Raw genomic sequence first — 25,290 nt, 5'->3', positions numbered from 1 at the left:
TTTCTGTTTTTGTTTTTATGATATAGTGTTGGTAACCTCAAGGAATTGATGCTAAGTCTTTGGGCAAGAATTCAATTCCAGTTGCTCCTATCAGAAAACTTGTTCTTCCCTAAAATTTTACGATGGTGTTTTCAAGAATATAGTGTGTTTAAAAGTGGGAGCTCCCACTAATTGGAAAGTATTTGGCCAGTTAGTTTTTTGCGGGGTTGAGACAGGGGAGAAAGTACAAATCCAAAACATAGATCAGAGTCACTATTCTGGGATAGTCCAAAGAATACTAGATTAGGAGTCAGGAGACCCATCGTAATTAGCTATGTGACTTAAGACATATCATATAACTTCCCTGTATATATTTCCTCATCTTTAAAATGAGAAGACTCCCTTAGATTATAGTCAATGAATTTTAAGGTCTCTTCTTTGAACTTCTAAGATTCTATGACTCAGAGGAGCTTTGGGTCATGGTTTGCCAATAAGTTATTTATAGGAAAGGCATCCAACTTCCAGCTTAAAGATCTGTATTGAATGGCTTAAGGAGGGAATAACATACACACTCAATTGGGTATGTAAATCTATCTTAGCCTACAGGAAAATGGGGGGGAAGGGGACAAGAGAGCAGGGGGATGATAGAGGGGAGGGCAGATTGGAGGAGGGGGTAATCAGAAGCAAACACTTCTAAGGAGGGACAGGGTCAAAAGAGAGAATAGAATAATTAGGAGGCGGGATAGGAATAATGGAAACATAGTTAGTTTTTCCAACATGACTACTATGGAAGTGTTTTGCATGACTACACATGTATAACCTGTGTCAAGTTGCTTGCCTTCTCAATGAGGGTGGGTGGGGAGGGAGGAAGGGAGAAAATTTGGAATCCAAAGTTTTAAAAACAAATGTTAAAAAACTGTTTTCACATGCAACTGGGAAATAAGATATACAGGCAATGGGGTATAGAAATCTATCCTGCCCTACAGGAAAATTGAAGGGGAAGGGGATAAGAGAAGGGTCGGGGGAGATAGAAGGGAGGGCAGATTAGGGGAAGAGGTTTTCAGAATGCATGCTATCTTGGGGTGGGGGAGGGACGAGATGGGGAGAAAATTTGGAACTCAAAATCTTGTGGAAGTGAATGTTGAAAACTAAAAATAAATAAATTAATAAAAAAAGATCTCTAATGGAAATGAACAGAATACAAAAAGACAATAGTCATACATCATTCATGAAGACATCCTGGTACATGGCATTCAACTAAAAATCATTCTGGAGAGGGGAGACCTGGAAGACTGGATAGAATCAGAATTGAAAGGAACTTTAGAGATCATCTAATCTAACCACCTCATTTGAAAGATGGGGAAACTGAGATACAGAGCAGTAAAGTTTCACAGGTGGTGTAGTAGATAGAGTGCTAGGTCCGGAGTCAGGAAGACTCATCTTCCTGAGTTCAAATCCAGCCTCAGGCACTTACTAGCTCTGTGACCCTGGACAAGTCACTTCACCCTGTTTGCCTCGGTTTCTTCCTCTGTAAAATGAGCTGGAGAAGGAAATGGCAAACCTCCAATATCTTTGCCAAGAAAATCCCAAATGGGGTCAGGAAGAATCAGACATGACTGAAATGATTGAACAACAACAACAATAAAAGTTAATTGACCAAGGTCCCATAGCTTCCATATCAGGTGGCAGAGCTGGCATTGGAACCCAATAACCCAAACTTATACTCTTAAATTATTGATTGTTCCCCACAGTTTTCCTTTATGTTAGCTTACTCTACCAGATTTAGCATTTTGTGCTAAAATTCCACTTGTTTCGCGTACAGCTGTTTAAATAAACCTAATCTGGTGTCCGAGTTGTAGGGATCAGATGTACTCGTCACATTCAAAGAAGCCAATCAAACTTGGCTTTGAAAAAGGATGCTGTCATGGTCAATCAACACAGTCACATTAAGCACCAATCCAGATGTTGTTGCTTTTGACTTGTGCTTTGCTGAAGCCTTCCTCTCCCTTGTCTGGTGTGCTAAAATGGGGCAAGGGAATGTGAGGAGACACTTGAAAGGGTACTGTTGGCATAACCACTCACTCAGGACTAGGATGCAGCATCCCAACCACAGTGATACCTTACAGTAAAGATAGGCTGGGCGAAAATGTCACAGAGATCCGTGAGGAAGAGACAAAGTAATATAAATTAGCATAAACCTAATGAGACATGGGTCTGTTAGGGAGGAAAGAGACTCCATGCAGTGCAGGTAGTAGAACACCAAACTTGGAGTCATAAATACCTAGGTTCAAATCCTCCATCAGACCCTTACTAGCTGTATGACCCTGGGCCAGTCACTTAACCTCTATAAACCTCAGTTTCCTCATTTGTAAAATAAGGGCATTTGGTCTCGGTCCCTTTCTGCTGGGTCACATCCAATCCCCTGGTAGCAATGCCAAGTTCATGAACATCTTCACAGACACAAATGACAATGACGGAGTGTGCTACTCAACACAAAATAACCCAGCCCTTTAGAAAACTTCGGAGCTAAGCTCCAACCTTCAATCAACTTCTGAAATCTAGAAGCCATCTACTTTTATAGCATTTATCTGGATTGACTGAGGTGGAACAGTTTTCCAGTCACAAAAAAATTAAAATGACTAAGAGCAATGTACCTGCACCCCCTCCTCGTGGATGAAGGGAAGAATGCTGCTAAGGAAGCTTGTTGCTTCATTTCCCACGCTTTGCCTTTTAGATTCTACATTGGGAATCACTTAATTAGATTGAAAATAGGAGCGTGGAGCTATCACTACGCCAACACCCTCTCAGCGATGATTAGGTGTCTCAGAGCTCCCTTCTCTACTCTTTTTAATCTGTCTTTTCAGGCGTTGTGACAAGAGCCACTTATTGGATTGACTGAGCTTGACCAAAATCAATACCTACACAAGGTTTCTAAATTAGCCAGGGGTTTGACATGGTCAGGACAGAAAGCTCACAGATCCCTTATCTATTTGCTGCCCTTCTCTAAATCATGAATTTTACATATGTTGTCATCAGTGTAGATGATTAGTAGATAAATAACAAAAACCAAAACCAAAACCCCCATTTACTAAAGGACTCCAGGCATCAGCCTGATATCAGAGGAAGAGGGCTGGGTCCCAGGACCTGGGTTTGAATCCTGCCTCTTTGACTTAAAGGACAACTGAAAGGAAAGACGGGAGGGAGGAAGGAAAGGAAGGAGGAAAGAAAAGGAAAAAAGGAAGGAATAAAGGAGTAAAGGAAGGGAGGAATACTTAAGGACTATTTCAACTACATCCCACTAGTGGTACCCTTCTCCTTTGGGATTCAAGATGCAGAATGAGACATATGGAAATGGACAATGTGGGAATTTGTTTTGACTATGCATATTTGTTAAAAGACTTTGATTTCTTTTTTTTCCCAATTAGTAATGGAAAAGTGGGAGGGAGAGAAAAAATTCTTTTTAATTAAAAAAAAAAAAGAAAAAAATATCGTGCCAAGTAACTGCAGAACACGTGTAATGTTTTAGCGTCACTTTTCTCTACCAGAACATTTTTCTGAAGCCTTTAGTGCCAGACAGGAGTTTTGGAGCAGACGTGTTTAACTTTTGGCAGAACTTTTCAATCAGTTAGTTTACTTTCTTCCTCCCCCCCTCCTCCCCTCACCAGAGAAGGGGGTCCAGGAGGGCCAGGGAAGTGAGACACAGTGGAATAAGAATGGGAATGAGTGTGCCAGGATGACAGATAAGAGTCAAGGAGCTGGGGAGAAATAGATTGGAAAGTGTCTAGCATGGAGTAGGCACTAGTTCTGGAGTTGAGAGGCCCCCAGAGGCCATCTAACCCCTTCCCCTCATTTTACAGATCAGGAAACTGAGGAATGATGAGGGTAATGTGACTTGCCCAAGCATCAAAGGTGGGGTTTGAATCTACGTTCTCTGATTCCAGAGCAGGTGTTTTTTCCTCACCATAGCAAGCTTATTAAATGTTTTTATTGATTTTTTTTTTTTTAAAGAGGATGGAGAAAGGAAAAAAGGGAGCTGAGGCAAGTTCTTCGTGGCATTATGTCCATTATTCTGAAACTACTTTTTATCATCAGAGCATTTCAGGTGCTTTCCTGCAAAACGGCTAAATCAAGCTTACTTGTAAACATTTAAGAATGTATAGATGATTGAGAAGCCAAAAAGGAAAAAAAAAAAAGAAAAACCCAAAGTGGCAGGATTCTTCTTCTCCATCTGAGCTGTAGCCAGACAGCCGGGAGGGTGGGTTGGGCCTGTTCCCAAATGCCTTATCTCAGGAAGAGCTGTTTCTTGGGTAGCATAATTTTTACTAAAGTTCAGTATAGACAGTACTTGGCACCTTCTCTCCGAGATCCCATTCACGTCAATGTGAATGCCGTTCTAGCGGGAATGAAAAATGCCGAGAGATTCATCATGACTTGGGCTATTCATTTGTTGGGCCTCCCAAGCCTGTTGAGGCAGAGAGGGAGGGAGGGAGGTGGCTGTATTCTCGAGATACTTTCCCAGGTTCACTTATTTAGCATTTGAAGGGAGCGCAGAGTTCCCTTCTGAAACAACTCCCTCATTTTACAGGTGAGGAATTGGAGGCTCAGAAAGACCCCATGAGTTGTCCGAGGTTACACATGTGCTGTTAAGTACCAGAGGCGGTATTTGTGCCCTCATCCTTTGTGAAAAAAAGGTGAGATTTGAACCCCCCCCATCCTTCTCTGTCTGAGGTGGCATTTGAATCCTTATTCTTTGACTCCGGAGAAGGATGTTAATTTCAACTCACCATGTTGTCACCCTTTTCAGGTCCAAATACTTTCTACCTAGATGAAAAGAAAAAAACAAAACCCAACAACTTCAACTAGCTCAGAATTAGCCAGGGATGTACCAACAATAAAGGGCTAACTGCAGGGTTATCAGGAAGCATACCGAATAGGATGTTAAAATTACAGTGATCTATGTAAGAAAACTCTGTTATTCCAAAGAGGCCACAAGCAATGTGCCTGTTTCCCAGCCAAAAGCAAATCTCTTTTTAATATTCACCACCACATGAACCTCACAAAGTCCAACAGAACCTGTGTTTAGCCAGTGTGTTTCCTGCCCATAAAACTGCTTCGATCTGACATGTTGAAAATGTCCTCTGCTTTCAGTGACTACATGATAATTAAGTCTCAGCATAATGGTAAATGCTGGGCAGTTTTTTTTTTTTCTATGACAAAAGTTGCTGTGCCTCCTAATCACATTCTATTTTTTGTTTAGTTTCTGCCTGCTAGTGTTTCATAATAAAGAAGCAAACAGGCCATCAAATCTCTGTTTTCTCCATATATGGTGAGGTCTAAGGCTGTAGATTAAGGCTCTCAAGGCAGAGGGAAGGGCTAGGGATCATAATTATATGATGTTTAAGGAGGGAAAGGTCATGGTCAGTTCTCCACCCAGCAGAAAATATTTGGAAGTGACTTTAAAAAAGAAAAGTCATTCTTATATTGCTGTCATAATGGAGCAAAATGGTTCTTTTACTTGGGGCCTCCTTTGCAATAAAGGGCCTGTGGCCACCCCATAGAGATGGTTTCACCTATGGGTACTTTCTCAGTTGAAGCTGACTGCTCATTAGTCAGCTGTTAAAGGGCAATGTTCTGTGTACTTGGCTTTTAGAAAATCTTTAATAAAGCTGCTTTTCTTTGAAGTACCTTGAAAAAACCCTTTTGTGTAAACATACAGACTGTTAATAGGACATTCTCATTCTAATTACAGAAACAAGGCCTGAATATCCCTGTGCCTCAATTAGCTTATACCATAAACAGAATCCTTTAGCAAATGACTCCCGTAAACATTTTTACATTCCTGGGGATAGTGTATCATATCTACTCCTTTGCTAAAGTAGTTTGGTCATGATAGAAATACATCCTTTGTATGACTAATGGTCTTGCTTAGTACATGATATCCATGCATAGCAAAGATGGCTATTCCTGCTAATCAAATGTCTTTTAGAGTCTGGGTTCTTGACTTGGGGTCCAGGGACTTTATAAACAACAATAATACATATTTAAAATTTTTTAAAGATATTTTAAATATATATACATATATACTTCATTATAATTAGTTTCCATTATATTTTATTTAATATACTTAAAAACATTATTCTGAGAAGGAACCCATAGGATTACCTAAATTGCCAAAGGTGCCTGTGATCCAAAAAATTAAAAACCTCCCCCTGCACTAGAGTTTGTGAACTATTTGAAGAGCCACCAGATCCCCTAAATAGTTTCCTGCATACGAATGGGGGAGGAGGTACAAATTTTACTAGATTTAGATATTCAAAGATTAGTAAGGTATAAACTCCTTGTGTGGCTCTTGGGGGAGTGCACAGGGGAAGACATGAACTTTTGAAAAGAATAAAGAAAACAGTTTCTCCCTTGGAATCTGTAATGGTGTCTTTGAAGTCTCAGCCATCCAGAACATGGTAAAATAAAAGACAAAAAGGGCTTATCTTGTGGAGCTAAAAGCAGTGCTGTGATTAGCTCTAATCATGCTGCTGTTATGAATTTTGTGTCTTACTGAAATTCTTTGATTTTAGAATACTGAATAAAAATAAAAGTCACCGTAAATGTCTGAAAGACGGAAATATGCGTAATGTCAGAGAAAAGATGAACAAAGGGGGAAATTTAAGACCTTTTTATCCCTGTATAGTTGGAAACTTTCTGGGAACATATCTCTTCCTTATCCTCCCATTCCTTTTTTCTTTTATGCAGAATTCAGTGTGTCTTTCTAATCATCCATGTTATGGCAAATGGGTAATTCTGGCAATAAACCACATATGTTTTCATCTCTAAATGAAACCAAAGCACAGCTTTTTGTGAGCTGTATTTTATGAAGCAGCAAATGCCCACAGCTGGCTTTCCTTCATTGGCCTTGTCACCACACTCCACCTGGGAGTCCAAACATTGGCTGAAACGCAAAGGCGCTCAGACCACCCACTGGATAAAGAAGAACTCTCAGCTATTAGCCAAGCCATCACCTTAACATTAGGTCTAGAAAACAAGTGAAGATGGATGATGTTAAAAAACAGTTACATTGACACCAGATTCTTAAATATTTTTTCAAAGGAAAACAGGGATGAAAGATGGAAGGGAAAATATTGGGAAAAGTATCCTCTCTTTTATCTAGGACTGTTGAGGAATGGGGCATTCTGGTTAATAAAGTCATCTATTCAGCAGATAATTAGCCTTACAGAGCATCAATTTTGGCCATGCTTCTAATCCAGAAAGGTTCCAAGTGCAAACTAGAAAATAGTCCACATGGTTTTTTCCAACAATCAGCCTTAAGCTCATTCATCTTATGGTTGGATGATAGGATCACAATTTTAGAGCTAGAATGACCCTACAGATTATCTTTTCCTTTTACAGATGTGGAAATTAAAGCTCAGATAACTTAAGTGACATACCTAAGCTTATACATCATAAAAGGTAGAGTCTGAATTCAGACCCAGTTCGTTTGGCTCCAAGTCTGATACACTTTCTACTGTATGCCTCTGCTTAGCTGTAAGTTGATTGAATTTTTTTGACCTTAACAGCTCCAAAGACCACCTACAAAGTCACTGAGCGAGTGTCCCCCTCAAATGAAATCATAATCCTATGAAGTATTGAAGAAGAAAATTACAGTACATATCATATATGCACTACCAATGAAGAATTGAGATAATTATTATAATAAAATATGCTTAATATTACATTTCTACTCAACATAATTAAATCTTTTGGTTGATTTGTCAGTAGGTACGTTTGGATTATTTCGTACCCCCAGGTCATCATCATGGGTGTGAATTTTTATTTTATCATAGATATAGGGACATTCCAATTAATAGAGATTCTTCATTAGTAGGATGCTAAATAACAATTAATAAGCATTGATAACTGTCATTAAGAGAAACTCTGCAACTCATTGTAGAAGGGCTGGGAAATTTAAAATAGCTTATGAGATAACTAATAGTGAGTATTCTCCAAAGATGTGTAGTAGCTCTACTTCTCTTTTCTTTCTACATTATCTCTCTTGGTGATCTCATCAATTCCCATGGCTTTGATGATCACCTCTATTCAGGCGACTCTCAGATCTAACCCCAATTCATTATATTTCTCCTCCCAATCCTCCCCTACTTCCAACTTTGCTTTTCCTATTGAGGGGGCACTATCATATTCATAGTCGTCAAAGCTCTCTGTCTTGGTGTAATTCTTGATTCCTCCTTTGCACTCATTCCCACATGTCTGATATTGTAAATCTTATCATTTCTACCTCCCCACATTTCTCTTACACGCTTCCTTCTCTCCTCTTACACTGCCACCACCCCTGTCTAAGCCCTCAACATGGAATGTTTGGACTACTGCAACAGTCTTCTACTTGGTATCCCTATTTCAAGTTTTTCCCCAACTCTAATCCATCCTACACTCAACTGTCAAAAGTGTTTTTCCTAAAGGACTGGTCTGGCCATCTCATTACCCAAATACTCCAATGGTTCCCTATTACCTCCAGGATCAAATATAAAATCCTCTGTCAGTTAAAACCCTTTGCAAGGGTCCCATCCAACCTTTTCAGTCGTCCTACACTTCAGTCTTCTCATACTACAACCAAGCAATACTGGCCTTCTTGCTGATAGTTACACCACACACCATGTCTTTATTCCTTGCCTTTCCACTGGCTTTCCCCCTTCCTGGGAATTCTCCTCATCTCTTATCTTCCCTGACTTCTTTTAATACTCATATCAAATCCCACCTTCTGAAAGAGGCATTTTCTAATTTACCTCCCACTCCCAACCCCCAACACTGGTGCGTTTCCTCTGATATTACCTCTCATTTACCTTGAATCTATCCTATATGTACATAATTGTTTGCATATTGTCTCCCAGTAGAACATGAGCTCCTGGAGGGCATGTTTTGCCTTTTTTGTATCCCCAGCATTTAGCACAGTGCCTGGCACATAATATGCACTTAATCAAAAGCATCTAATTCGGGGCAGCTAGGTGGCACAGTGGATAGAGCTCCGGCCTTGGAGTTAGAAGGACTTGAGTTCAAATCTGGCCTTAGATACTTGACACTTTCTAGCTGTGTGACCCTGGGCAAGTCACTTAACCCTGATTGCCTCACCAAAAAGCAAAAAACAAACAAACAAACAAAAACAAAAACAACCAAAAAAACATCTAATTCACTGAGGAACAGCTAAAGATATGTAAACGAGTACAAATCCAACTGTGTCTTGATAGGAATCAAACATCATTGATAAGCACTACTCATTATTGACAAATGCAGCAAATACACTTCAGTGTTTGCTGTGACCCCTCTTGGGCTCAGCAGTAAGGCTAAGAAGAATCTTGGCAAGAGGAACAGATTTAACCAACCTCTAATTCTTTGAATTAGAATTCCTTGTGAAACCACCTAAGGACAAGTAGCATGAAAGTTTCATTTGCAATGGGTGGATCTATGCTTGTGAAATGACATCTCTATAGAATGAGTATCTCATAGACAAATTTACCCTTAGCTACTCCTCTACATAATTCCACTACATCTTACTTGGCTGAGATACAGTACCACCAACTCAGTGTGCCTGTCGTAGTCATGGGCTCTCAAGACATGTGTAAAATGATGACTGCGTTGTGGAAGAGTATAATATTTTTGTCGTTTCAACATTCAGTTGAGTATATTAATGCATGTGATTGAGTTAGTAAATTGTCTAGTAACTTTTCTCATCTCCTTCCTTTTGAATTGGAGAGTGGTAGAGACAGAAAACAGGAAGACCAGGTGTGATGCTATTACAATAACTTGGGTTAGAGAGTTTCAGGAACTTTATTATGGTGTTAGCTGTGTGAATGAATAGAAGGATACAAGAGCCATTGTGAGGTAGAAATGGTAGGACTTGGCAACCGTTTGGCTGTGGTTGATGAGGGAGAGAGAAAAGTCAGAGATGACTGAGATTCTGAGCTTTAGAAATTCAGAAATTGGTGGTACCACCAACGAAAATGAGATGTTGGGGATATTTGGTGGGGTAAGATGAGTTCAGTTTAAATTTGCAGAGTTTGACTTCTTGGTAGAGATATCTAACAAGCAATTGAAGATGTGGGACTAAAATCCAGGTGAAAGTTGGAAATGAGAATGTAGATTTAAGAGTCATTTGCCCTGAGTTTAAAGTATGGTAGCAGAGAAATCTCCCAAAGTGATAGTGGAGAAAGGGAGAGAAAAGACTTGAGGGTAAAGCCTGGGGCAATTCAGGGACAGAAGGAAGAATAAATACCCAAAAGGAATATTCTAAACTAAAGCCTAAGCAGAACATCTGGAAGGAGAAGGGAAAAGTATCCAAAATAAGGGATTAACAGTGTCAGTATATAGCAAAGTCAAGTAAAATGAGGACAGAGAAAGGCCATTGAATCTGGTCATAGAGGAGTCCTTGAACTTGGAAAGAATGGTTTCAATCATATTTTGCAGCCCTAAAAGCTGTGTCACCCTGCTGCGTTGCAAGGAGATTATTTTTGTTGGCGAAGGAAACTTCTGGGCTCTTTCATCCTGCTCCTTATGGCAGGGCAGCTATTTTGAATTGGTTGAACTCTAGGAAATAGTAGTAGAATCAATGTGCTCAGTTTTATTTTTTTCCCTTTTTTTTTTTTTTTTTTTTTTTAAAGAGTTGATGGCTTCTTTAAACAGACTGGATTGGAGCTGCAGCAATTTTTCACGTTACCTTCTCATCATTACCTTGTCTGATTTCATGTTTACTTTGACCTTTGGCCTCACCGGCTGATGATGTGACAGCAGGCAGACAGCCGGCTCTCAAATGATTGCTATCTTTGGAACCAGTTGCTGTTATGTTATGATGTAGTCAACATCGGTTAAAAAATATCGTGTTCGACATTGATCATAGCCAGAATCCGAGGCATTTTGGTATCATTGAACATAGGGTTTGGAGTGAAAGGGCCAAGATTCAAACCTCAGCTTTGCTATATAATGTCTAAGGCCATACTGTCATCTTTAGATAGAAAGGGGGAACCACTAATTAATAATAAGGATATTCCTGCAGCCTCTATAATGACTTAGTTTTAAAATATGTTATTTCTGTATCAAATTTCTTACCGTCTTAGGGAGGGGGGAGGTGAGGGAGGGAGAAAGAAAATTTGGAACTCAAAATTTTTTTTTAAATTACGTTAAAATTTGACTTTATATGTAATTAGAAAAAATAAAATACTATTAAAATATATATAACAGTATCTATATATATAATATATAAATTCTTATATATAATTTAAAATATAATTTTATTATATACTATATATTTATGATATAAATATATTCATGTTATATATAACTATATTTGTATATATAATCATCCATGTGTATGTGTGTGTGTGTGTATATATATATATATACACACACACACATGCACACACACACACATATATTAATCTATGTTTTATTGTGTTTGGGGCAGCTAGGTGGAACAGTGGATAGAGTGGTAGGCCTGGAGTCAGGAAGATTCATCTTCCTGAGTTCCAGTCTGGCTTCAGATACTTACTAGCTGTGTGACCCTGGGCAAGTCACTTCACCCTGTTTGTTTCCTCATCTGCAAAATGAGCTGGGCAAGGAAATGGCAAACCATTCCAGTATATCTGCCAAGAAAACCCCAAATGGGGTCACAAAGAGTCAGATACAACTGAAAAAAATGAGGGAACGCATGTTTTATTGTATTTTTATTTATTTTGTTAAATTTTTCCCAATTATGTTTTAATCTAGTTCCTAGAACTGAGGAATATTGTGAGCCTGAGACCCAGGCTATGTGTTTAGCATAAGGTATCATCTAACATATGACTCTTCTTAAAAAAATTATTCCTAATATAAAGGCATTTAGCTTGAGAAGTCTGCAAATTTTTAGCCTTACCTTTCTTTGATCCTCCAAACTATGTGTTCTAACATAGTTTTCACCATCCTCCCTTATACTAGGAACTAATACTTATGATTTAATTAGTATAGAGAACTCTCTAGTGAGGAAATTCCTTTGCCAAAGCAAATTAGAATTTTCTCTTAATTTATGGTCTTAAAGGGTTGTCTACCCTAGACAGCTTGCCCAGGACCAAATAGCCATTATGTCATAGGCAGGACTGAAATCCTGGTTCTGAGGCTAGCTCTCTCCTAAAAGGCAGCTTCCCTAATACCTCTTAATTCCACTGCTTTCTGTCTTTTATTTCCTATTTATACTGTATATAACTTGCTTTGTCTGTATTTGTTTACCTTTTGCCTCCCTCATTAGATCTTAAGCTCCTTGAGGGCAGGGACTGTCTTTTGTCTTTTTTGTATCCCCAGTGCTTAGCATAGTGCCTGGCACACTAATAAATGTTATTTTATATATATATGTGTGTGTATATATATATATTTATGTGTATGTATATATATAACATTACATATATCAATGTTATTAGAAATAAAAGCACTTAATAAATGTTTATTGATTGATTGATAGTTCACATTGCTTCTCGGAGGATCTGAGAGCCAAAGTATAATTTGACCTATGTTGTTGTTCATTCATTTCAGTTGTATCCAACTCCTTGTGACCCCATTTGGTGTTTTCTTGGCAAAGAAACTGGAGTGGTTTGCCATTTCCTTCTCCAGTTCATTTTATAGATGAGGAAACTGAGGCAGACAGTTAAGTGATTTGCTGCAGTCCCACAGCTAGTGTGTCTGAGGTCAGATTTGAACTCAGAAAGATGAATCTTCCTGACTTCGGGCCTGGTACTCTATGCGCTCTGCCACCTAGCTACTCCTCTAATTTGATCCAAAATCATTTAAAATATGATCAGTTGAAGTATGAGAGTAGGCTCATAGAATCATAGATTTAGATCTGGATGGGACCTTGTTAATGATTGAGGCCAATCCATTTTATAGATGAAGAAACTGAGGCACAGAGAGATTAAATGGATTGCTCCGGGTCACTGAGCTAGTGCACGTGTGAGATGGAATGTGAATAGTTCAGTTTAGCTAGAGCGTAGAGTAAGTACATGGAGAAGAGTAGCATTGTATGAAGTTTGTCCTAGATTGTGGAAGTCCCTGAATGTCAAGCATAAGAAGCTGAACTTTATATGGGAGACAACAAAGAGTACCTGAAGATTCTCAGAAAGAAGAGGGACATGACCAGATCTTTGCATTAAAACCAACAAAAATAGCTTATTCTGGCAGCTGTATGAGACCAGATTGGAGGGGTTATAGAGTGAGTGCGGAAAGACCTGTCAGGAGATTGTGGCTAGTGCAGGTAAGAGAGTCTATACCAGGAGAGTGGCCGTAGAATCCCAGAGGAGGGCAAGATGACTGCTGATGTTGTAGTGGTGGTATTACCAAGACATAGTGATTGATTGGATATGAGAGACAGGAGAGGGAGAAGAGGCAAAGATAACCCCAGGGTCACAAGAATGTGGGAGACAGGGAGAATGGTGATGCCACAGACCAAAAGAGGAAGAGCAGGTTTAGAGAAAAGGTTTCTGATGTGTTGAGTTTGAGGGCTGATGGAATACGTAGATGTCCTGTAGGCATTTTGAGATATGGCTGTGGAATTCGTGAGAGAGGTCAGGACTAGATTTATAGATTTGAGGGTCCTCTGTATAAAGAAGTTGTTGAAGTTGATGGGTAAAAGAAAAGAGAAAGCCATTTGGATTTAGAGATGAGGAACTCATGCATGGCCTTGGAGAGAATAGTTTCAGTAAAATGGAAATGTATGCCCAATTACAAGGGGTTAAGAAGAGAATGGGTATTAAGTAGAAGAATTTAGAATAAATAGAAGTAATCCTTGAAGCCTTTTCCAATCCCTCTTAATTCCAGTGCCTTCTCTCTGTTAATTATTTCCTGTTAATCCTATGTATAGCTTGTTTATTTATCTTGTATTTAGCTTATATATACACACAGGCATGTGTGTGTGTGTGTGTCTATCTATCCATCTATCAATCTATCTACCTAGCTATCTATTGTATATATTTGCTTGCCGTGTCTCCCATTAGATTAGGTGCCCCAATGTCCCCAGCGCTTAGCACAGTGCCTGGTGCATAGTTGGTGCTTAATAAATGCTTATTGAATGAATGACAGACATAACTTTTTCAAAACATTTAGCAGTCAGAGGAGAGATAGATGGAACAGTAGCTGGATGGGGTAAAAGTGTCAAGGTAAGGCTTTTCTCAAATTGGGGTGACTTGAGTATGTTTGTAGGCAGAGGGGAGGGAGTTGTTAGAGGGAAAGAGATTGAAGATGTTTTAGACAGAAGGATAACCTTGGAAGCTAGGTTCTGGAGGAGAAGGAAACATAGGATCAAGGACCTGAGTGAGGCGTAGGGGATATTATACCTTCTCTTTGACAAGAGGGAAGGAGAAGAAAGTATGCGAAATCATCTAAAATATGAATGGCAATGTCTTTTATTTTTAAGCTGCTGAAAATTCTGGTTTTCCTTACCAGGAACAGGCACATGGAAGTTCTGTTCCAGTTGGATTCAGTTTCCTGTTAGAAATAATGCCCTATACTATATTTAATGAATATGTTGGCTTGGGGTACCCCAAAGATCAGCACTTCATTGTTGCCGAGCTGCAGTGTGATACAGAGGGCACTCAGTGAAATTGAAGACATACATATGTACATTCAAATGTAGAAATCTTCGTAGATTGATAATGGGAACTATCACATTAACACTCCAACTCCATTTCTATTTAAAACATGATGGCCTAAAGCACTGATTTTTTTTTTAGCTCTATACTAATTTTGTAATTTCCCAAAATGCTTCAGACTTATTTTTAATTGAATTTCTTTCTTCTCCCCCAGAAAATCTATCCCTCGCTGCCGAAGAATTAACAGAATGCTTTCCAATGAATCCCTCCATCCTCCCACATTTAGCCGGTCCAACTCCCAAGCCTCCGTAGACAGTACTTCGATGGAGGATTTCTGGTGTGAAGTTGAAAGTATTAAAGAAAACAGTGAGGGTGGACAGGAAGAACAGACAGTCACTGAGGTCAAGCCTGCTGATGGTGAGTAACATCCTATTTTGTTTCCCAGGTTATGATTTCTGTGGATATTTTTTATTGCCTCCCCTATTCCTTTGTTCCTCTTAAACAGAGACTGGAGTAAACGTCGTGAGCCAAGAGACTTCCCTGTATTAATGACCTCAGGTTCATGTAAGTTCTTGCCAACTTCAGGGTAACTTGAATTGGATGAAGGTCACATTTTTTCCCGCCCACAGAGCACCAGCTGAGGCCTGGTATGAGGATATTTAGGGAAGGAGGTCAGACTCATTCATTTGCATTGACATGGGATGAGTTACTTTCCTTAGGTTAGAGGTCTTAGGATTAAGAACCCTGGAGAAAAGGCTGACATCTGTGAAGGGAAGCCACAGCCCTTACAGCTAACCAGACTGAACCCCTGGGCTATAAAGAACTTAATGGAAATGGGCTGGAGAGCCTCCAGTGAGTGAATCTAACAGAAATTGCATTGCCCATGGAGCAGTTATTGAAGGCTTTCAATACAATGGAGTGAGTGTAAGGGAAGTACGGCATCCTAGGGACAACCTTCAGAGACATTCTGAGTTAGGTTTGCCTTGGGTACATGAGGAGAGCAAATCAGACTTCCCTCATTTCTAGTGCTGATCCTGATGAAGAGACCCCAGCATTTGGGGCCAGTGGTGATGAGTGGTGTTAGATGCTGAGTTATCCAAATGTCACTTTTCCTGAATGTCCAGTGACCTCAGCAAGAGAAAAGAAGAGTGCTTGGGAGAAGGGGGGGGGAGCCTGTGAGTGTAATTAGTGGCAAGTGGTAAAGTGCTTGTTGAGCAGGTGTGAACAGGTTTGTGACAAGAGGCAGCTTGAGAGAGTGTTTTTCCTCCATGATTCCCCTCCCCCTCTCCTCTAGCTTCCAGCTTGGCCTTCTGAAGTCAGGAGCAACTTAGAGAAAACCTGGATTTATCCAATAGTTTCTTGAATTCACATAGCCACAGGAGAGCAAGTTCATTACGCTTACATAACTCAAATATAACTCTTTTCTTCTGAATATAGGATTTCCTATCTAATAAGGTACATCATGCTTGCCCCTCTCTCTCGGAGGCTTCCAAGCATTCCTCTGCCCCCCCAGCAAAGTTACTCAAACACCAGTCTTGTGTTGTCTTGTATCCTCATTATAATATAATTAGCATACATTAGCAGAGCCCTGCACTTGCTCCATCTATAAAATCTCCAGTGGTTTAGCATTCCTGTGGACTGCTTTTGACTGTCTTAATGCTGTTAGCATTATTGTCTCAAAATCCCCATTCTTCCTGTGTCTTGTTTCTCCATAAATCTTTGAGATAATATGTTTAATATTTATCTATGTACAAGTATATATGTATACATATGTATAGACATGTGTATATCTATACATATATTGTGTGTATGCATACATATATGTGTATCTACATTGTATATGGATGCACATATACTTTATACATATGTTCCCTATAGTTTATATACAAACTCTATACATACATATTATGTGTACATAATATATGACCTATATACACATGTGTATCTTAATATATTACCAGACCTATGATTTCATTGGCTTACAGAACTCTCCCTTACCAAGGTAAATTGGCATGTGTTCTGCTATTTACAATCTTTGAGAGCTGTCTGGGGTCCTGAGTGCTTAAATGATTTGCCAAGAGTCACATGTTCAAGTATGTGGCAGAACCAATACTTACCTATACCCAGGTATTCCTGACTCTGAGATTGTAAGCTCCTTGAGGACAGGGACTATCTTTTGCCTCTTTTTGTACACTTAGCACAGTGCCTGGCACATAGTGGGTGCTTAATAAATGATTACTGATTCTTTGTGCATCATGCCAGAGTAAGCTAGTAAGCTAGCAAGATGATTATGCATGCTATGGAGTTATATTTTGGGGGGATCTTGAATAATAATAGCAAATAATATTTACATGAGACTTTAAGGTTTGCAAAGTGCTTTCTCAGCTATATCATTTTCTCCTCACAATAGCCATGTGAAGAAGGTACTGTCTTAACCTTGACTTAACAAATGCAGAATGTGAGCCTCAGAAAGATTAAGTGATTTGCCCCTAGTCGCCAAGCTAATGAGTCTCAGAGCTAGGATTTGAACTCGAGGGTGCTGAGTGAGAACTCAATGCTTTATTATACCTCATGACATCTCACAGTGAGCCAGCCTCTCCTCAGGCCTCTCTGACCCCAGTCTCAGTACAGTTTAAGCCCTAGGTTAACAGGGAACTTATTTAGAAAGCATTTATTCCAGGCCCTTATTTTGCAAATTAGATATATTGACCACCTTTGAGGAACTGAAGCCCGAGGGGGTGACCAGGGAAGGAAAGGAGTGGGATGGGGTAAGATGATTTGTGGAAGGTCATGCAGATGTGAAGCTAAAAATCTGGTTCTAGTGTGATATTCTGCTTTTTATTATTACAATCATATGCTCATGTAAGCCCTGAGAAGACTATAGAAAGACAAAATGTCAGTTTGGACTCATGTCCTATCTCAACAATTTCACTGTATACTGTCAAGGAGAAGGAAAAGAATCACAGAAGAGAAACTTGGAACAGGGAAATGAGTGTAAATAGCCTTAGTTCTCAGAGGGAAAAATAACAGCTTTTAAGATGAATTAGTAAGGGTCATGGTACTCAGTCTTAATGAATCACCCCTGCTTCCACGATAAAAAAGAAAGCGTACCAAAGCATTGTTACATACCACTTGTGTGACTGTGATTGTCCCCCCACCTCTCTAGGTTTCAGTTTCCTCCATTGGGTCAGAGGACCTATGTTTGAGCTTGGCTTTAACATTTGCTAACAGTGTGACCTTGGGCATTAGCTTAAGCCTCAGCTATCCCAGATGTAAAATGGGATAATAATAAACAGCCATCCTATCTGCTTTCCTAGGTTGACATGAAGAAAATGCTTTGTGGGGGCAGCTAGGTGGTGCAGTGGATAGAGCTCAGGCCTTGGAGTGAGGAGGACCTGAGTTCATATTCGGCCTCAGACATTTGATACTTATTAGCTGTGTGACCCTGGGCAAGTCACTTGACCCCAATAGCCTCATCAAAAAAAAAATGCTTTGTAAACAACTAAATAAATATAAGGTTATTATTGTGAGGCTTCAGCATATGTGGTAGCACTTTAAAACGAAAAAATATTATCCTTTTAAAGCACAGGCATAACCACAATGCCTCCCCACTCATGTAGCTTCAGTGCTCTGTTGTCTCTTGGGTAGAATGGAATGTCTACGTGTTTTTAGGACCCTCCACAGTCTGGCAGCAGCCTATCTTTCTAGATTGCTGCACTGTTCTGTGATTCGTGATGTTCTGTTTCCCACCACCATGCCTCTGCTAAGGATGTCCCTTGTGTCTAGAATACTCCTTCCTCCTCACCAACATCTCCTAGAACCCTTCGATGCCCTAATGAAGTAGCTCAGGTGCCATTTTGACATGAGGACTCTCTTGATCCCAGTGGTTAGGGTTCCCAAATAACTTTGTGTTTATTTACTTCATGTACATTTTGTATTCACTCATCTATGTATATATATTTTTGTCCCTTCAGAATGTAAACTCCCTGAAAGTAGGGACTGTGTGATCTTTGTAATCCCAGCGCTTAGCGCAGTGCCTTGGACATAGTAGGTACTTAATACTTGTTGAATTGAACTGAACCTATATTTGAGTTATTATATGGTTGTCATGAATCGATGAATATTTTCATTAGCTAATTGGTAACTGTTTTGAAGAAAATTATATGAAAACAAAGTATGAAAGTGTGAAAACTTATGAAATGAAAATTTACAAATTAAAATAATATGAAAACACAAACAGTCTCTCTACCCTTTCTTTCGCCTTTTTGACCTAGTTTTGATTAAACTTTGCCTTTTGTTGTAACTACCTCAGAACATGCGGTGGTGTCTGATACACAGTGAGTGCATAATAAATGTATGTTCACTGATTTTCCACAAGCGTACATTTTAGGGACTTTTGATGGGCCCCCAAACAACTTACTCAGTTTTCAAAGTATCAGTCAGCCCAAGCATTTATTAAGTACCTACTAGGCCCAAGTGCTAAACGGGATACAAAGAAAAGTAAAAGGCAGTCCCTGTCCTCAAGGAGATCACAGGCTAATGGGGCAACAACATGTAAACAACTAGATACAAACAGGGTATTTATTTTTCAGTTGTATCCGAGTCTTCATTACCCCATTTGGAGTTTTCTTGGCAAAGATACTGGAATGGTTGCCATTTCTTTCCCCAGATCATTTTACAGATGAGGAAACCGAGGCAAACAGGGTTAAGTGACTTGCCCAAGGTCACACAGCTAGTGAGCGTCTGAGGTCAGATTTGAACTTAGGTCTTCCTGACTCCAGGCCCAGCACTCTATCCACTGTACTATCTAACTGCCCAAACAAGATATAGACAGGAAAAATTGCATATATCGATAAAGAGAAGTGATTAATTAGCATGGAAGGCCAGCTGACAGGCACCAAGATGAATACAAGAAAAACATGACACATCGGGAAGAGTAATGTCTTTCAGATTTGGGTTCTATTCCTACCCTTGCCATTTACTACATAGGTGACTTTGGTTGAAACTTTCACCTTCAGGTTTCAGTTTCCTTATCTAACAAAATGGGGTGGTAGGTGGACTAGATGACTTTAAAATCCCTTCTAGCACTAAATATATGATCCTTGGAGTTATTATACCACTCCTCCTTCCCTTCCTGGGAACCCCGATTTACCAGAGGTCATCTCAACAACCAATCAGCTGATTTTAGAGTCTTCCTGGCTTCATTTCCCCCTTAGCTCAAGGAGGGTACACACGAGATGGAATAATTGCCTTTCTCTTTAATTTCATTGAAAAGTTACTCTGCTGAATTTACTTGTCTCTGATGAGGAAGAGAAGCTGAAGGATCATACTTCTAAGCTATAGACAGTTCTTCTCTTCATACCCTGTGCCCTTCACCTCTTCTGCTGTGCCAGCTATGTTTTAAGACAGGGCTTAACTGATCTTCCATCTTTAGACAGACAGTCTTAAATATCCTTGTAACTGCATCTTAAAGTCTGATTTGGCTAAGTCGTCCACCTAAATTACAGCCATATTGCATGTGGAGAATAAAGTAATATGACAACAAAATAATGTGATTCTTGAATACCTGCTTCCTTTATTGAAGGCCACAAAGAGAATATATAACTAAGTGTGTATTTGGCTGACAAATAGGAGATAGGGTATTTTTCTTTTTTTCTTTCTTTCTTTCTTTCTTTCTTTCTTTCTTTCTTTCTTTCTTTTTTTACAAGTCAGAGACATGGCATAGTGCATAGAGAATTGACCTTAGGTCCAGAAGATCTGAATTCAAATTCCACCTCTGACACATCCTGGCTGTGTAATCTTGGACAAATCTGTTAACCTCTCAGTACTCTAGGAAACTTTCTGAGAGAGAAGGTTGTAGAGAAGATGGCTAGCCTACTTTGGTAGAGTGGATTTCCTTACCTGCGAGTTCCCTAAACCATTGAAATCACAGGTGCCGTTCCTATGCCTATTCTAATCAAGTCCTATACCTAAAACCACATTTTGCATTACCTTAAATTGAAATAAACAACCTGGAGTCGTCTTTGATGAAAAACATTTCCACAGTAGAGAAAGACAAAAACACTTGCTTAAACTTTGTCTCCAGGGATAAAATGCTGAATTAAGTCTTAAAGAAAACGTCATCAATTAAGGCTGACTTAGTTTAGATATTTGTGATAGTTTAGGCAGGGATGGAGCTAAAGTTTATCTTTGAATTATCTGTGAGTTTACCAGAACTCAGAAAGCAAATGGATAACACAAACCAAATTTCAAGTGAAGTATTTACCTACTTAAGAAAATGCACTTTACCTGCCCTGGAGCAGGAGGACCTGAGTTCAAATCTGGCCTCAGACACGTGATACTCACTAGCTGTGTGACCCTGGGCAAGTCACTTAACCCCAATTGCCTTACCAAAAAAAAAATGCGCTTTAGAAGTCTCTGCAATTACTATGCAAGCAGAGGTCAGTGCTTCTAGGCTGGTGTTAATTCCAAATCATTTTAAAGTGTTCTTTATTTTTATGATGAATTTGATAAACATCAGCAAATAGGAATATGTTCATATGCAGTGGAAAGAAAAGAGGATTGTATGTGACAGTGAAATCTCTGTTATATCCTGATTTGTTTAAATGTATATGGTAAAAGTAACATGGAACTCCTACCTCTGCTTTGTTTGTCTGCGTCTCCTTCTGAACTGCCTTCTGCTCTCTCCTATGCATATTAAAGAATATTTTGTTGTTTTTCTTTTATTCTGTTCTCTTTAAAATATTACCTTTATAAATAAAATATTAAATTTATTAATAAATAAAATATCTTTATAAATAAAATATTATATTTATAAAACATAATGCTATCATTATACCCCACTCTCCCCCAATAAACCTCCTTTTATAGTATATAAGAGTATAGTAAGCAAAATAAATCTTTACATTCAGCTGCTTTACTTCAAATGCCCCCATCTGAAAAATATCTCTTGTTCTGCAGCCACCCCTGTCCAGAGGTGAGAAATATGAGTTATGGACAGTTTTCTAGAGTAGCTGAGGGTCATACATACACACACATACATATATAAATATATATCATAATTCTTAAGTCTATCACCATGTTTTCCTTTTTAGTGCTGCAAAGGAATTGTAATACAGGAATGATTGTATAAATTGTTCTCTGGGTTCTTTTCACTTCACTCTGGATCAGTTTATATAATTCTTCCCAGCTATCTCTGAATCCATCCCTTCTGTTATTTCTTCCAGCACTATAATATCCCATTGCATTCACTTACCATAGTTTATTCAGCCATTCTTCAGTTGATGGTCATCCACTCAATTTCCAGTTCTTCGATACAACAAAAAGTACTGTGTAGTATTTTTGCACATATATGGATCTTTTCCCCCTTTCTCTAATCTCTTTGGGATATGACATAAGCCTAGTAGGATTTCTAATCACTCTTACTTGTTCATGAAGCAGGATCTTTTTTAGGGAACACTTAGGATAGTTTCAGTTCTTGGATATATGATACAATTTATGTCATTTGACATTTAATTAATCAGAACTTTCCATTACTGCCTGCTTGTATCTACAGTACAGTGAATGAAAACCGATGTTCATTATGATGACCTTGAGCCACTGAATAATTTGGAACTGCCTCTTCATCATCAAATCATTAATCATCTAATCATCAAAGATTAACTAATATTTAGTTAAATTTTAGTTATAGTATGATGTCTGTTTTGTTCTAATTCTTTGGAAAAAATGTTCCCACCCCAAGAAGTGAGAGAGTGCCCTTCCCCCATTCTTGGCAGAGATGGGATATTGTAGGAGTAGAACATTGAATATAGTGTCAGATTCAATTGACTGTGTGTTGCTTAATTTTGCTAATTTGCTTTTTTCCCCACTTTCTCTTTTTTTAAAAAAAATCTTGATTTCAACGGGTGGCTTACTGGGTAGGAGAGGGAAATTGATACATTTGGAAGTAAAGGTAATGAAAAAAGGTATCAAAAAATTTTAAAAAGAAAAAATATCCTATGCAGTGTATTTAGAGAATAATATATACACATAGATAGATACACACACCGTCTCTGTCTGTCTACCTATCCATCCATCTTTCTAGGCAATATATTCCTGGGTTTAAGAGATAGCGTGACACAGTGGATGACAGTACTGGTTGGTTTTGGGGTCAGGAAGACTTGGGTTCAAATCCTTTTCTTACCAAATACTGGCTTTGTGACCCTGGACAAGCCATTTTACCTCTGAGCCCTTCCAGGAAAATCTCTAAGATTACAAATAGCAGAATAGATCCCTGTCTGCATTGATAAAGGAACACCCCACATATATGATATCACAGGTCTGGTATTTAAAAAGAAACAAATCTACAAAAGCCACTACTAAACCTCAGTTCAAATCCTACCTGCTACATATCCTAGTTACATGACCACAGGCAGGCTGCTTCGATGCTCTGTGCCTCAGTTTCCTCATTAGTAAATGGTGACTGGATTATTGTGAGGCTCAAATGGAATAACGGAGGCAAAGTTCTCCCTAACATCCAATCTCATACTTGTTCTTATGGTAACTCTAATTTAATCAGAATATTTGATTCACTAGGCCAAACTATGTACTAAATGAGAACCTATTTAGAAGTATGGGTCCTTTAGTCAACTTTTTACAACATAGATTTTAATAAATCAATTCTAACAAGTTCTTGAAACAGGTCATCAGAAATGGTAAGATTTTTTGTTTTGCTTTGCTCTTTGCCTTAGTGTGTTTTCTATTTAATCTCCCCCATCCCTGATACACCCAGGAACATGGCGTCTCTTGGTCCAGAGAATGTTTGTAACCCCTCTCTGGTCATCTTTTTGCAGAAGGAGAGCTTGAAGCCGAGTGGTTGCAAGATGTGGGTTTATCAACACTAATCTCAGGAGCTGAAGAGGAAGATGGACAGGCCTTACTCTCTACCTTGACTCGAACCCAGGCAGCTGCAGTCCAAAAGAGATACAACACCTATACTCAGACCATGAGGAAGAAGAACAAACACTCCGTCAGAGATGTCCGAGACATCTTTGGAGTTGCCGAGTCTCCTGTGAGTAACGAATATGCTCTACAAATGTTTTATTATTTGTTTTAAATTGAAAGCAAAGGCTAGGTAAGGCTAAATCAGTTCATTTTAATTGGAAAGAAAATGACAGGAGCATAGTACAAAGTTTTACAGACCATGACCTAAAAATGATAAATCTCTATCCTTCATCTGCAATGTCTCATTCAAACTCAAATTCACTCCCTCTCTTTCTGGAAGTTGGAGAGTTATTTTGGCAATGACGCAGGTTTTGGTTGGCATGCAGCACTGAGGTATTTACTTACTAATCTAAGCACTGGGGTGAAACCCTGTGATCAGGCAGATCAATGGGGGTATGCATGTGGCATTCTAAACCTGCAGGAATATTGGTTTAAAATGGTAGGTGTGCATTAATGGCTTTTATATTTCTGATGAAAGCAAATCATGTCAAAGAAAGAAACTCAGGATTTTCAATCAAATATTATAGAGGTAGATGAATGTTCTAAAAAGATATGTATCAAAATTTAGTGAAAGACACATGTCACATATTTAGTGAAAAATACAAGATTTAATTCCATTTTATTTATAGCTGTTTTGTGGCCCCAATTTTCCAATGAGTTTGCCATTTTGTAAGGGAATTTGCTTCTGTTTCTGTTTCTGATTTTTCATTCATTCATCTCTTTAACAATGTTCACATTTGTGTAGACTTTACATGTAATATCTTTCTAGTCCTTAAAACATTCTCTTGAAATAGGTAGTGCCAGTATTATTACTTCTGTTTTAAAAATGAGGAAGCTAAAGGTCAGAAGCTCAGTTAAATGACCTGTCCAAGGTCACACATTTGGCGAGTAGGACTCAAACACAGATCCTATCACTCCTCCTGTGTTTTTGCTTCCTAGCTCATGAATGGAGCTACTACTCTGTGTAAAGCGCCATATTGTGTATTGTGTATTATGTATTGTCCCAATTGGAAATCAAAGAGTAAAAGGCAGGGGTGGGGGGAATGGGGAGGTATTATAAAGAGGTCAGTAGGAAACAAAGCCTGGTATAATGGATTCAGAAGATTTGGATTCAGATCATATGCTTTAGTGGAAATGATCTGGGTCCAAAATCCTGGTCTGCTACATTTCTAACCTTGGGAAAGTTACCTTGGACCTTGAATCTTTTGGAGGTTTCCTCATCTGTAGGAAAAGGGAATTAGACTACACCGGGAGTTCTCACCCTTTTTGTGCCATGGACCCCTTTGGCTTTAGCCCTGTTAGATCTCAGAACTCCTTTTCAGTGAGACAGAATGAGTTATGATGTCAAGGGAGTTTGAGCTGTAGAATAGAGAAGAGGGAGGTCATAGTGAATAAAGTGTCTCAGTTCTATGATTTTGTCATAAATAAAGCAGGTCTTCCCTTCTCAAGAATGAAAACAAAAAGTTGTTTGTCATTGGGTGTCTATCTGAATTATTAGCATAGTTGCCTCAACCCTTTAATTCATTTTGTCCATATTAGTCTCGCTTTCACAGAATTCTTTCAGTGGTAGAATTTTTGTTTATTTGACATGAATATTATCTGGCATATTCGGTACAAAAACTCTCTAGGTTCCAAAGAAATATAGGTCAAACCCAATATGCCGCTAGTTCTTCAGTGGAAGTAGTAGTAGTAGTAGTAGTAGTAGTAGTAGTAGTAGTAGTAGTAG

At 38.9% G+C, this 25,290-nt stretch overlaps 1 protein-coding gene across 6 annotated transcripts in view; it reads left to right on the top strand.

Moving 5' to 3' along the window:
- The window catches only part of LOC114054264 (rho GTPase-activating protein 28-like), a 192,690-nt gene that overhangs the window by 104,094 nt on the left and 63,306 nt on the right, over positions 1-25,290 (top strand). For all 6 annotated transcript variants that reach the window (XM_027877447.1, XM_027877446.1, XM_027877450.1 and 3 more), the window contains exons 2-3: positions 14,797-14,999; positions 23,414-23,631. In XM_027877447.1, the coding sequence (XP_027733248.1) occupies positions 14,797-14,999; positions 23,414-23,631 (421 nt within the window). The remainder of the gene's footprint in view (positions 1-14,796; positions 15,000-23,413; positions 23,632-25,290) is intronic.

This window comes from Vombatus ursinus, unplaced genomic scaffold (assembly GCF_900497805.2).
Source record: "Vombatus ursinus unplaced genomic scaffold, bare-nosed wombat genome assembly UNPS02014812.1, whole genome shotgun sequence".
NCBI lineage: Eukaryota > Metazoa > Chordata > Mammalia > Diprotodontia > Vombatidae > Vombatus > Vombatus ursinus.
This window is presented reverse-complemented; position numbering and strand designations above follow the sequence as displayed.